The sequence below is a fragment of the Diorhabda sublineata genome, chromosome 2 (genome assembly GCF_026230105.1).
Source record: "Diorhabda sublineata isolate icDioSubl1.1 chromosome 2, icDioSubl1.1, whole genome shotgun sequence".
Lineage (NCBI taxonomy): Eukaryota > Metazoa > Arthropoda > Insecta > Coleoptera > Chrysomelidae > Diorhabda > Diorhabda sublineata.
Window position 1 is genome coordinate 12,638,832 of NC_079475.1, and position 14,844 is coordinate 12,653,675.

Sequence of the window (14,844 nt, forward strand, 5' to 3'; positions counted from 1 at the left end):
ATTGTTCATCTCAAATTTGAACCATTGAAATTAAATGTAGTTTATGATTGATTTTTCCAATGTCAGTCATACTTTCCGTAGATTTATATTTATTGATATGATATTTATTTTATTACTCCATAATTCGTTCAAAACTATTTATTGGAGATATGAGGAAGCTGATTAACATACGAATTATATATAATTCGTAGTTTTGTATCTCGCTAATCTTTTCCTAATCCGTATCTATGCACGAAACAGTGAAACCTCCTTAAATTTGTCTATGATCATCATAAAATGTCAACCGACAAGTGAAAGATCTAGGCGTCGAAAAGTAGGTAGTTTGCATTTTGATTTCACCTATATTTATTAAATATTGTGATAAAATTGATCCCTAGTGAAGCACATAATTCATATTTGATTAATAAAGAATGTAAGTAACTGAGTAATTATCTAATAACCTAGAAAATAAGCCTTTAACGTCTAAATCCGCTATCAAGTGCTGGTGTTAATGTCTGCTTTATTTTTGTTGATCATAAAAAAATGTTGCTCTGGATAAAAACCCAGTACTAGGAAATGTGCAGACTAGTATCGTTCTCATAACAGATGCGTATTGAATAAGTTCACACGCGTTAAGTGATCTAGTATTTATGACACCAACTATGGCTACAGATTATCAATATTATGTGACTCATTTTAATAACTAGTGAGTCATTTCTTTCGATTTTTTTGATAAATGTTAATTCAAGTGCTGGTTTCAATTCCATGTACAGTGACTTACTGTGATTATAGTTGTTGTGGCTTATTTTTATATTCCTGTGATTTAATGTATAATAGGTATTCAGAAGTTTCAATATGAAGACAAATTTGTTTGTATCTTATTTTAATAGGATTTTTTTTTAAATTGGATAAGTATTTTAGTATGAAATATATTTTTGTTTTGTTTCAAACAAATGAGATGGAAGTACTTAAAAATATAAACTATACCTTTGTTACAAAAGGTATAAAGAATCTGATATAATAATTTCAATTTATATTGGTTGGTTGGTTGGTTTTTTTATGGAAGATTAAAGGTTTTTAGATATTTTATGAAAAATATATTAAATTTAGTTTTTTCTGAAAGAAAATTTTGGTAATATTGAAAATTCCAAAAAAGAAAATTATACTTACTATAATCAAATCATAAATATTCAAGTTATTATTTAAGTTGTTTTTGTACCATGAGAATATAAATATAAATAATAAATTGTACCTATATATAACTTGATTAAAAGTTTTTTTTAAATTTATTTGTTCATATATATTAAAATAATATTTCAATAACTATATATAAATTTAATTATTTTGTATTTTTACAAGCTTATTAACTTATCGATATAGGTTTGCTGGGTAAATCAATTTTACTTCAATTCTTTTCACTTTTTTGTATATTTAAATTATTTAATGTTAATGGACTCCAATAACATGAATCTGAAATTCAATTCAAAAGATATGTAAGTAGAATATAAAAATGATATCCAGGTATTAATATAAGGGTTAAGTGTATAGAGAGAATCAATAATATTTTTTTTCGATCCCTTCTGCAAACCTACCCATTAAACACAGGTCATGCTATAGAAAAATAAAATTGTGTAAGAATGCCCAACTTTTCATGCACTGTACATGAACTTAAGCTGCACTTGTCTATAAAGTTCTTGTCAATGGGTGACTTTAAAAAATCAAATAACAATGCTGACTGCTGTTTTCTAAACTGCATTACATCATCCTAACGACATTTCCTCTTTGTAATTGCGAGCTGCCAGAAGATAAATTATGAAGAAAAGTTGTGGGAGTGTGAAAAATTGAATATTAATTTTAGAATCTTATGAATTTGAAAATTTTTTTAAAAGATAAAACAAAATTCACACACCACAATTCTCAACCAATTAATGTGAATAACTTTTAAAGTTGTTATACTCTTATATATATTTATAATTGTACTTGTAATTGTACCATAATTTCAGACCTTGAAGATGAATACATGAGTATATTTGTCACACAACACAACTAATATACATAGTACATATATATATATATATATATATATATATATATATATATATATATATATATATATATATGCATCTAAATGTTCTTGATTTTAGGTCAAAACGTCAAAATTTATCTTTCTTTTAAAAACTATCAGAAAAAACTAATTTTAAAACAGAAGAGACCCAAAATCAAGAAAATTTAGATGCATTAATATATCAAACCCAAACAATTTGTTATAGTTTCAACATGGATGCTGATGAGGGGGAATCTTCAAGTAGTGGACCAATTTCAACATTGAACAGCTTATTTTCATTTACCAGTCCTGCCGTGAAGAAACTTTTAGGATGGAAACAAGGTGACGAGGAAGAAACCTGGGCTGAAAAAGCAGTTGACACACTAGTTAAAAAGTTGAAAAAGAGCAAAGGGGCTATTGAGGAGCTTGAAAAGGCACTATCATGCCCTGGAACACCTAGCAAATGTGTAACCATTCCAAGAAGTTTAGATGGCAGGTTACAGGTATCACACAGAAAGGGGTTGCCCCATGTAATATACTGCAGAGTTTGGCGATGGCCAGATTTACAAAGCCATCATGAACTGAAACCATTGGAAAGTTGCCAGTTTCCATTTTCTGCTAAACAAAAGGAGGTTTGCATAAATCCCTATCATTACAAAAGAGTAGAAAGTCCAGTATTACCACCAGTACTTGTGCCAAGACATAATGACTTTGTACCGGGTCATTCTCTACTTCCGTTTCAACAACTTGCAGAGCCCAATATGCCACATAATGTTAGATACTCATCAAATGGATTTAATGCCTCTCCATTAAATCCAGGCTCTCCTCTATCAAGTGTTGCTAGCCCAGGGAGTGTTACATCTAACAATCCACAATCACCATATGCAAATCTGGCAGAGACTCCTCCACCTGCTTATAGCCCTACTGATGACAACAACACAAATACAAATAATAATGTAAGCCCAGAATCACCATTAACAGCAGATGTTCAGCCTGTTACATACCAAGAACAACCATATTGGGCTTCTATAGCCTATTATGAGCTCAATTGTAGGGTAGGAGAAGTTTTTCGGTGCCATTCAACATCTGTTATAGTAGATGGATTTACAAATCCAAGCAACAACAGTGACCGTTTCTGCTTGGGACAATTAAGTAATGTTAATAGAAACTCTACTATAGAAAACACCAGACGGCACATTGGCCATGGTGTCCATCTGTATTATGTAAACGGTGAGGTCTATGCTGAGTGCCTCTCTGATTCCGCTATATTTGTGCAATCCCGTAATTGTAATCATCATCATGGTTTCCATCCATCTACTGTATGCAAAATACCAGCTGGTTGTTCCTTAAGAATATTTAATAATGCTGAATTTGCACAGCTACTTTCTCAGTGTGTAAATCATGGTTTTGAAGCTGTATATGAACTTACAAAAATGTGCACAATACGGATGAGTTTTGTAAAAGGGTGGGGAGCAGAATACCATCGACAAGATGTAACTAGCACTCCATGTTGGATAGAAGTACATTTAAGTGGGCCTCTTCAATGGCTGGATAAAGTTTTGACACAGATGGGTGCTCCACACAATGCAATCAGCTCTGTATCTTAAGGTGAGTAAATAAAAATTACTTATAATATAAAATAATTATTCTCTTTTACCTGTTCAGGTATAGGATTAGTGTTCTGACGCCTTTTGCACCCGCCTTTTTTACAGTATTTAGTTTTTTAACGTCTTAATTTTTTCCTCCATTTTTCTATTATTTGGCCCATCCCTTTATTTCTCTTTCCTTTAATTTTATTACCCATTTTTTGTCCCCCTTTTTGCATTAGAATTTTATAACTAGATTTTTTTATCTTCACCTCTATTAGATTATCCCTTATTTTTTGTCCAAACATAACATGCTGTTTTTAATTAGATAAAAGCTAGTCTGATTTTTTCTCATTCTTTTGTTACTGTCATTTCTCACAATTGCCTAAATATTGCCTCCCCTTGTCTTAATTCTTTTATACAAAATTTTCAATTCATTCTCTTAAACTTCCCCATATAATTTGAAACATACAAGTGATAAATACATTGCCTTGTAATTTTTGCTTATAGTTATAGTATGTGTACATATGAAATACTGATATATTTATATATCTGGATGCTTATTTTATTGTTACTTTTTTATTTTTTAATACTTGTTTATTTAATTTCAGATTGTGATTATGTGAAAAATCTATTTGTCCAAAAAATGCAAATGAAGATAAAAACTGAAAAAACTTCTTGTGGATTAGTAAAATATATCTGCAAATTGCTCAAATTAGAATGAGAGAAAGAAAAATATAAATTAATTGAAATCCTATAAATATTCCTTATATATTTGAAAGAAATTATATAAAAAAGTCTGATTTGGATTAAGACAAAAGAAATGAATTTTCTAAAATCAAAATAAGCACATTAAATAACAAATTTAGAAGAAAATTGTTCTCTTTGTAAGGTATTGTTTTGTGAATATTAATTGAATGTACTTTATTTATTGATTTTAATGAGTCAGTAAATCTACTCTACTCTCCCTTTTTATAAATTTGAAACTTCTTAAACAGTTGGAAATTCTCTCTTCCTGTATATATAAATACCAATTTAAACTGCATCAATTTCTTTTCTTTTAGTCTACAACAGATATATCAAGCTTTCATTCCTCGTAAACCACATTCAAAATTTTACTGGTTTTCAACAGGAGTTGAGAGAACTCTTTATTTAAAAATAATTATTTCATGTGCTTATATAAACTTTAAAATAGAATCTGACTAGATATGTATAATAAACTACATACTTTATAATCTAGTTAATTGACATTTACTAAGCTTTCTATCCTTGATGAACTGCGTCACAAAATTGAAGCATTATTACAACAATTACATTTCAATTTTTTCAAATGGACGCCTTTGGGCCGAAAGGATTGTTTAAAATAGCTTGATAAAACAAATAATACCAAATTTTCAATTATGAATTTTGAAAAATATGTGATGTTTCAATTTTTAAATCAATAACTCAAAAGTGTTGAATGAGAATTGAGGTCAGGACTTTTTAAACGTGTTCTTAACCATTTTAACTCACATCTACCAAAGTACAAAGAAAATTGACGATAAATATCATAAAATTATATTTTATGGAATTTTGTCAACTTATAATTCTGTATAAATTGCGAAAAATTCAGTTGTTTATATACTCAACTAAACCTTTCGCAATTTTATAAAATATGTATTAATTTTATGGCGCAGTGTATATCAAAAACTGATTAATATTGTATATGGAACATGCTATTTGATAATTGTAGGAAAATGAACTGTAATGGTGAATTTTTTTAAATTCCAATATACTAATGTACGGGAAGTTTTTGAGTAATTTAGTTGATTCTATGTTACTAGTGATCTCTATAATTTTAGTAGGTACGTACTAGATACATACCCTTTAAAACAAATGGTGAAGTTTCTTTTTTTTTTGGTATATAAAACGTTTGTTATGAAAAAAAATACATAAATTATTTAAATTCAGATAATATGTTGCTACTTGCTGTCAATATACAGCAATATGATTTGATAACAAACTATCCACATATTGCCTTCTTGCTAACACATTTTATACAATAAAATAAATCTTGATTATGTTTTGAAAAGTACCCTTATCATAAGACATCCTTTTTTTTATATAAAATGTTGTGAGAAATATAATATTAATAGTTTGATGTGTTAATTCAACTCCTTTACATATTTGAGGAAAGTTAATTTTATGATTGACAATTCTTGAAATTTTGGAAATGCAAGAAGTAACAAATGCAGCTGGAACATATTCTTTTTAGGTAGACTAATAACTTCCTATCTTTTATAGTCGTCGTTGATGATAAGACTTGTATAATTGCGAATAGAAATATGAAGGAAAGTATAAAAGCAATTTGAAATGATGCAAGACAATGTGCAAGAAATTGCATGTGATTTCTTCCAAAGTCAAATATTACAACTCAGCTTGACATTATGCAAGTGTCTTACCACTTCACCTTTGAAACAAAAATTCCATGAATCACTTCAAATTTCATTTAATATGTTTGAACCGGTTTAAAAATTAGTCAGAAAATAATTGGCAATAATTACATCTGCGGCAATAATTACATCTGCTGCTGTCTTCCTTTTGGAGTCTGATTGTCAGGTTAGTTGTTAGCCAAAATGGCACCAAATCGATAATGTTACAAGTACGAGATCTTGGTTGAAACAATCAGCTGAACTTCATTTGTGCATGCTTTTGATCAAGAAATATTGCGTTGCACGTTATATTGCATCATGTCAATCGACTTTGAATGCCGAAGCAAGTTTAAATTAATTATTTTATAAGTGAAATTTCAATATTTCATATATTTTGTAGGCCAATACAACAAATAAATTAAAAAACTCCGAACGAAAGTATTTGTTGTCAATAAAACGGAAAAACTTTTTCAACCCCTTAGCTGCCAACTTTTTCCAAATGCCATGCCATGTTAGAGTCCTGAACATACTGTTTAATTACCAGTTCAGAGAAAGATAAACTAAAACCTATTAAGTTTTAACCTACTTATTTATACTAAATTTTTCCACCATTTAACTTTTTCTCGAACAATTCCAGTGGGAAAAAACCACTTCGATTGGAAATTTCACATTTATTCCTTAAGTAATAATCTATCGTTTGCTTCCAAAGAAAAGCTAGACGGACTTGAAATACTTTGATACATGTTTTTCTTTTCTATAGATTTTTCAATAATCTATCTTACGTTACCTCGACTATTTTCAGATATAGTCTTTGAGCTAGTATCTGAAAGGGGAAATATTCGGCACTTCAATATTTTGGAAATATTACATATTTTCGTAGGTATCTACATAAATATCAACAGTAAAGGGTTGAAGAAATTAAAATTACTTTCATCAGCAAACAAATATGTTTAACATTAAATCAAATAAAGAGTTTCAGCTTTTTGCAGTACTAGTTGAACAGTAATAATTTTATGTGAAATTCCGCACAACTCTGTGTAAACAAATAAATTTTAGTGGCAAGGGAGAAATTGCGTGGTTTGATTACTAGTTTAACCAGTCTCAAATCAATTATTATATTTTTGGGAACCAACTTTGACTATTTTTTGCGTCTTCTGCTTTTATTATGGTATAGATTTGTTATGTCTCTAGCCTAAAATAATTGATCAATTGAGAGATAAATATAGGTAAATAAAGTTTAATTCCGACGATCATACTGTTGAATTGAAACGTTAGTAAATTTAGTCTGTACTTTTATGTAGCATTGTAATGTAGTGTTCAGAAATTAATGAAGTGAGCGTCAATTGTCGCACTATAGCGGTGGAGCTAAAGGAGACGGTATGAAAAAATCTGCTTCGATTATTTTCATACTAAGCAAAAATGTATAAAATTATGATATCACATAAAAAAAATAATCGAGACTGTGTTGACGATGGGGGTCATATGTCAGTCATGTGCATGAACTCTATTGAAAAATTAACAAATTTATTTTATTCATCTAATTTTAAATTCGCACACAACTGTAATCGATGCAATCGATGATAAAATTCCATACTTCTAATTTATCTGTATATGATTCAAACGATTTTTAACTTTAATGTGTTATAAAAACTATAAATAAATAGCTGCAGAATGATTATAATTCCAGTTTCTGTTGGTAGAACTTGCGTCACCGTAGAATCGTGTTATAAAAACCATAGATAAATATCTGAAAGATTCTCATTGCGAATTGTAATTCCAGTTAATGATAGTAGAATTTGGTCACTATCGAAGTATTTGTAAAAATATTTTCTTCTTTCAATCGATAGTCTATGAATTACAATGATAAGTACGAAAAGATTTGCTATACAGAATGTACATAGTACATGCTGGTACCATTTTAACGTGGTGGGGCTATTGCGCCATAGGTTGTACATCGCTACCTCTCAGACTATTTTAGACCTAGTTGTAATAATGTAAGATCCGTGTGGAAATTTTTAGTTGCGAATTGGATCGTATTTTTTTAGCCGGGATCAGTGAAAATGCGAGGGATGCATTCATAAGGAACTTTTACTTTAATATAAATCAAATGATCCTTATCGACATAAAAATCCCTTAATGTGTTCATTTTGTATCAACGGAATGAAAACTGAAAAAAAATTTACTGCTTTATCATTTTTTAAAGTCTCAACGTCAGAATGCCTATAAATATCAATACATTTTTTATTGCTGTTCATACGCTGTACAATTTTTTGTAAAAAATATTCATGTTGAAGTTTAATTTTAACTTTATACAGATTTTTTATATACATATTTTTTTTAATTTTGGAAAATTGATTAAAAATGTTTTTAAATGTGAAAAATTGTATAATTTATAGTATATTGTTTTTATATTTATTAAGTTCCTACTGTTACATTATAAATTGCAAATATTTCATTTTATTTAGAAATAAAAATTCATTGGTTCTCACACATTGTCTATTTTATTGAGTTTAAATTAAACGTGAAAAATGACTTATTGGTATTTTTCTATCTTTAACTATAAAATTACCTATAAAGAAGCCCATTATATGGGTAAGGATATAGCCCCTCTAAATATATTTTGTTAAACTGATACATTAATGGAAATAAAAGAAAGAATTAATTAAGACTAGAGACCAAACCCGATTAGTTACTTATTCAATGACCACCATATAACTTCTGACCTAAAGCAGAACTGTTATATTGAAATTGAAACAGGATTAGTTGTTTGCATGAAAATATTCGGATAATTGCTGAAGATAGAATAATTTGTGTAAAATTGTATTTTTTTTTTAAAGTCTCGCTATTAAAATTGAGTTACATATAAAATATTGAATCATTCATAATTGTAATCAATGTTCATTATACGGAAATTCAATCATTTTAACATTTTCCATTTTTTAAATATATTTTGAATTTGGTTTAATACTGAATTTTAACATTCTTCCAAAGTGATTTTTACTATATACATGTGGCAACGTGGCTTTAAGAATGTAAATATGTGATTTAAATTTCAACAACGCAAAATTCGATTTTCAGTGTAGTGGGGAACAAATTACGGTAAGAGTAGAAAATAAGGGAAATAAACAAGAAGTGAAAGGTAATTGGTGAAACTAAAAGTTATCAGAAAAAACGACAATAAAAACAATAATTACTGACAAGAGTCTGTCTACTGTTGTAAAAGGCGAACCCTGAATGTCCTTGGCTGGCACAGATACTAAACGAACCTATAAAGTAATAGGGAGATAAAACTTCCGAAAGGTTGATATTAGTTATTTTTTCTTGCGACGTGATAGCAAAATATGTTTCAAACAAAGGAAGGTAATCGGCTGTTCATATATGAATATACAATACAAATAAAATATAGTTGACAACTATGTTGAGAAAATAAGATATAATTATTTTAGACTTAAAACAAACTATCAAGTAAAAGGATGCTTTAATGTAATAAACCGAAAATACAAATATATGAAAATTTCACTTTGTTAATTCACAAAATAAAAAAAGGTGAATATAATAACCATAATGGAATCATTAATATTATTTAAACTAGCGTATAGCGATAAGTCCAGATTCGAGTAATTTTTGTATCTTAGCGGCTATATCAGGATTTTTTAGATGATCTTGTAATGCTTTAGGATCGTTTTGCATTTGTTCCAATATTAATCTCATCGCTGGATCTCTCAGAATAGACTGAACCTCAGGATCAGCCATTGCCCGTTGTCGGATCTTTTCTGGATCTCCATCTAAATTGGCGTTTTCAATGGTACATGATCTATAACCCTAAAAATGTATGAACATTATAAATTAAAAATTTTATCATAAATACTAAGATTTTTAAGTAATAAAAATTTAATGACTGTATTCAAAAAATATTACAAATTAATACGGCCAAAAAAAATATTAAAATAATTAAAACCTAATTATTTATACATTTAAATTAAAATTACTCCTCAGACCAAGTATATAATTGAAGATATGAATTGATTAGGGCCTCTTTCAATCAACTAGGTAAATAAGTATAACGAAATTACCAGAATTGTTGGTACAAGACTCAAATTTTAAGGACCGATTTTATTACTTTTGGACAAATTATATAGATATATCGCTTGAATACACTTGTATATTGAAACAAAAATACTACAAATATAGCAAAATATCCTTCAAACACACTGCATTGTTTTTAATCAATAAATTTCTAAATTACTGATATATTATTATAATATTGTAGCAAAATTAGATAATTAGTACAATTGTTTGGGCTATTCTTCTTTGCCCTTTAACTTAACCCTCGTCTACATTATTGAATATACTGTAATGTTCTCAGGAATTTTCTAATGAAAATCTGATTTTTTATAAAACCAAGTTTCTTTAATTTCTTATTTCTTAGAGCTTTTGATATATTAATGTATCTAAATGTTCTTGATTTTAGGTCTCTTCTGTTTTAAAATTAGTTTTTTTAATGATTTTATTATTCAAAAAAAAATTTTGAATTTTTAATTTTTGGAAGATAAAATTATAAAAAAACTAATTTTAAAACAGAAGAGACCTAAAATCAAGAGCATTTAGATGCATTAAAACCAAGTAATGTTATATTATTTATTGTGTATATCATAAATTGCTACATTATTGCAGTCAATAGCTTACTATTTTTCAAAAGACACTGATTACGTAGAATATACAGTTTTTTATATATAAATATAATGACGTAAGATATAGAATAGAATCTGAGGAAGACACTGAAGTAGACTTTAACGTTTATATTGTGTTTTTCACTTTTGATTAAATAGAAATAGAAAGAGAAAAACCTTTAGATTCATTGATTGAATGTGACAATATCTACCAAAATATTTTTCTATATAAATGGTGAATTTATTAAAAAGCTATTCACAATAATAATGTGTTGCTTAAAGATTAGTTTGCCGACTTAAAAAAAATTAGTATTTTAAATGTGTTTTACCTGTAGGGCTTCTGTATTGTTGGGATCTAGTTCCAGAGCTTTTTGAAATGCGGAAATGGCTTTGCTTTGTTGTTGCATACCTTGCAGAATGTGACCCTTTCTTATCCATCCTTTAATAAATTTCGGATCTAGTTCAACACATTTATCACAATCTTTTAATCCTAGGTCGAAAGCTGCTAATTTGGTATAGCAAGCAGCACGGTTACTGTATAATTTGGCATCATCTGGATTACGTTTTATAGCTTCTGTATAGTGTTTTACAGCAGTTGCATAATCGCCTTTTTTGAAAAATTCATTACCTATATAATATAAAATGAATTATATGCCTGTTCTTTAATATTTAAAATACTAAAAAAATGATACAATTGTAAGAAGTAAATTAATTGGAATTCCAAGTATACAAGTTCTTGACAGATATTATTTTATTTAAAATAGTTTTATAAATCGTCTGGGTATGTTTTCGCAATACATTTTTCCTTTTGATTTTTAAACATTTCAGTTATTTGTTTAATAACCACATGCTACAAACGTTTTGGTGATATCATAATATTGAAGTATAATTTCAAAAAAATTACTTATATTGATAGTGTCCTCAGGAAATTATTACTGCGTTGTTTCTATTTTAAATTCAAAATTTTAATTGACTTGGTTAAAGATACTACACTGATATTGATATTGACAAAAAAGAGGAAATATAATCCAATATTCATCGAGGCATTAGTCAAAAAAGTAGTTGTTTTCTACTTTGAAGAATGGCAGAATATATTTTCGAAAATTAAATATTAAAATAATTTTCAGTCATGATTAGTAAAATCATATATTTTGATAATATAAATAAATATATATTAGTCTTATGGGTAATAGAGAATTCACAAATATAATATGATAATTTATCTTATAGTGACTTTTGAGACAAGATACTCACCAATTTCTTTTTCTTTTTCCGCCAATTCTGGATTAATGTATGATTTTCTTTCCTCGTCTTTTATAAACTTCTCAACTTCAGATAATAAAGTTTTGATCTCAGGTGTTCTATGTTCCGACATAGATTTTTCATAGTAAGTCTTTGCTTCCTTGTATTGTTTCAATCGTTTATAGGCATTACCAATTCTCATGAAAGATTTAGCAATTAGTTTGAAATCAGCTCTGTTTTCTCTACCAACTTCTATACCTTTTTCACATTCTTTAATACATTTTTCATACTCCTTTTGCTCAAAATAAACAGCAGCTAAATTATTGTAGAAAGTTATATCTGTTGGATCATGTTCTATGGCTTTCGAGTAGTGATTAATAGCATTTTCAAAGTCCTTTTTTTTATAGAATGAATTGCCTTGTTCTTTTTCAGCCAATGCTAACCTATTACACAAAAAAAATACAATGTAAATTTGATATCCTCAGTACTAAGACAATATTTATAATATCTACAATTCTTATCTGTCAGTTCACAATGAACTCTAAAATCACTAAACTGATGTTTTGAGTAGTTTTCCTAATAGGTACCGTGATTAATAAGGTAGGTTCAAGTAGATCATTTATCAAAGTTTTCTATAAATTTAATGAAATATGACTATTAGAAATAGAGAAAGTAAAACCACTTCGAAGCTTACATAGAAAACACTCCTTTTATATAGACCTACAAAATATATTCTAATGGTAGAATACCCATGTCTTTTATAAAAATGAACAGATAGAATGCCATTTCAGAGTTATTTAGATGTATAGAGTAATAAAACTTAACAACCAGGTATTTCATGCAAATTTTTACTTTTTACACCTGAATGAATGTCTTAAATGAGTTAATGCGGAAAAGTATAGATTTGTAAATATCAATTAAAACCAAATTATAGCAGCTGATTGTGTTATTTGTAACTTTATAAACAAAATTCTTTGTTTTTACTTGTAATTAGAGAAAAGTCAATTGTGAACCTACATAAACAATTTAGTATGTTTATAATACCTATACAATAAAATACTACTAAGTAATGTCTGGCATTAAACTACATTTAATATAACATATTAGATACAACAAAATAAGCTAATGTAACTGTTTTTATAGATAAAACATGTAGGCATATTCTTAACTAACCAAGCAAACCAGGGAAAATGGCGAATATATGAAATTAATATATAAAAAGAAGTAATACATAATGCTGCTACATACTTTTTATTCTCTGGTAAATCTGGTTCGGGCACCTTAGGTTCTGTTTTCGGTTCAGGTTTTTTGGGAGAAGGAGTATATACAGGTTCAGTATCCATAGGTTCATCAGCTCTAGCATCAACTCCAATAAGAACACTAAGGGTGGTCAACACTCTGGGATCTTGAAGTTTCATACCTAAAGATTGTGGATTGGATTGAAGTTGTGCTAATAAAGCTAAATATTCAGGATCTTCAAGGTAAGCTCTTGTCCTAGGATCGGCACGAAGCTTTGCTATTACATCTGGTCCAGAAAAGGGATTTGGGAAAGAGTGACTCTTTTGTGCCTTCTGGAACTTTACCTAAAAAGATTTATAACAACAATACCAAAAATATGTCACACCAATAAATGGGTAGCAAGAATAAATAGATATAACATTGTAAATATAACAAAGATGATATATACCCAATAAAATTAGGAGTGATACATGCAGAAGGAATAATTCATGGACATAATTTTTTTAAAATGATTGTCTCAAATTACAAAAAATTTATAAGTATATAATCAGAAGCAATCATAATGTTTGACAACCCCATAGCCAAATACACTCCTGTAAATATCTATGCTCTGTTTATGGTATCTTGTTTCAAGTAACTTTACTTTCTAGAGTCTATGGAAGGTGGTGTTTCATCTGCTCAAACAATTTCAACAGTAATCTGCAGTCATAGGAAGTAATTAAGGATAGAATAAAAAGAGACCAAAAGGGTCATATCTGATATCATAAATTTTACTTGAATTGTTTAGGTCTTTTTATCATTGATAACAATTTTGTTTTTACATATTTCATGGTTTGTTAATACAATTTTCCAACTATTTTGTATGTTATTTATCATTTTTTTGGGATAATTATATATATATATATATATATATATATATATATATATATATATATATATATATATATATATATATCTTACCTCAGTTAAGCCTTCTTGTAGTTGAATGTTATTGGGGTCTAATTGTAACCCTTTTTCATAAGTAGCAATGGCGTCGTCGTATCGCCCTAAATAAGATAATGCAGCCCCTTTTCTGGAATAAGCTTTTGACCAATCCGGTTTGATTTCTACAGCCTTTTCTGCATCTTTTAAGGCCAAGTCGTATTGACTTGCTTTTGCATAAGCGGCGGATCTGTTTGAATATAATACAGCATTTTGAGGATCTAGATGAATAGCTTCAGTATAATATTTAAGTGCTTCTTCTATCTTGTTTGCTGAAAGGGCTGCATTTCCCTTGTCTTTAAGAACTGTGACCTAAGATAACAATGTGCTTTATTATTTCTCGTTTAATAAAAAAAAATTGCCATAGTAAATAGGACACAATATGCCTCAAGTACAAAAAATTACATTACCTGCTCCATTGTACCTCCAAGTGAACTAATTAATTATTGAACAGCATTCACAAGCACTGACTCGCTGAAATTTCTGATCTTTTCCAGAATATTCCTCTTGAATATGACAAATGACATTTGACAGAAAGATAAAAGCATTGTTCGCGGATGAATTATTTTTACGTTAAGAAGACGATGACGACAATTTTAGTGATTTTAATAGTCACAATTAACAAATAAGAAAATAAACTAATTATGATTACGATCGACATTAAATAAACAAAGAAATTTACTCGCTCCAGC

General features: G+C 28.4%; 2 protein-coding genes across 5 annotated transcripts; one reads left to right on the top strand and one right to left on the bottom strand.

Annotated features, from left to right (window-relative positions):
• The first annotated feature begins 233 nt into the window (after positions 1-233).
• On the top strand, positions 234-5,746 carry LOC130453278 (protein mothers against dpp). 4 transcript variants are annotated; one of them, XM_056792925.1, is made up of 3 exons: positions 234-313; positions 2,250-3,631; positions 4,221-5,746. In XM_056792925.1, exon 2 carries the CDS (start codon positions 2,257-2,259, stop codon positions 3,628-3,630), a length of 1,374 nt encoding a protein of 457 aa, XP_056648903.1. In that variant the 5' UTR covers positions 234-313; positions 2,250-2,256; the 3' UTR covers position 3,631; positions 4,221-5,746. The 4 variants fall into 4 exon arrangements, with proteins under 4 accessions (XP_056648903.1, XP_056648902.1, XP_056648900.1 ...); XM_056792924.1 differs by having other exon boundaries at positions 285-412; XM_056792922.1 differs by having other exon boundaries at positions 302-685.
• A 136-nt stretch (positions 5,747-5,882) lies between these two features.
• On the bottom strand, positions 5,883-14,698 carry LOC130453277 (stress-induced-phosphoprotein 1). The gene is made up of 6 exons (XM_056792921.1): positions 14,563-14,698; positions 14,132-14,464; positions 13,181-13,515; positions 11,945-12,375; positions 11,020-11,318; positions 5,883-9,842 (listed from the first exon to the last, which is right to left on the bottom strand). Exons 1-6 carry the CDS (start codon positions 14,569-14,571, stop codon positions 9,609-9,611), a joined length of 1,641 nt encoding a protein of 546 aa, XP_056648899.1. The 5' UTR covers positions 14,572-14,698; the 3' UTR covers positions 5,883-9,608.
• Positions 14,699-14,844: the final 146 nt, after the last annotated feature.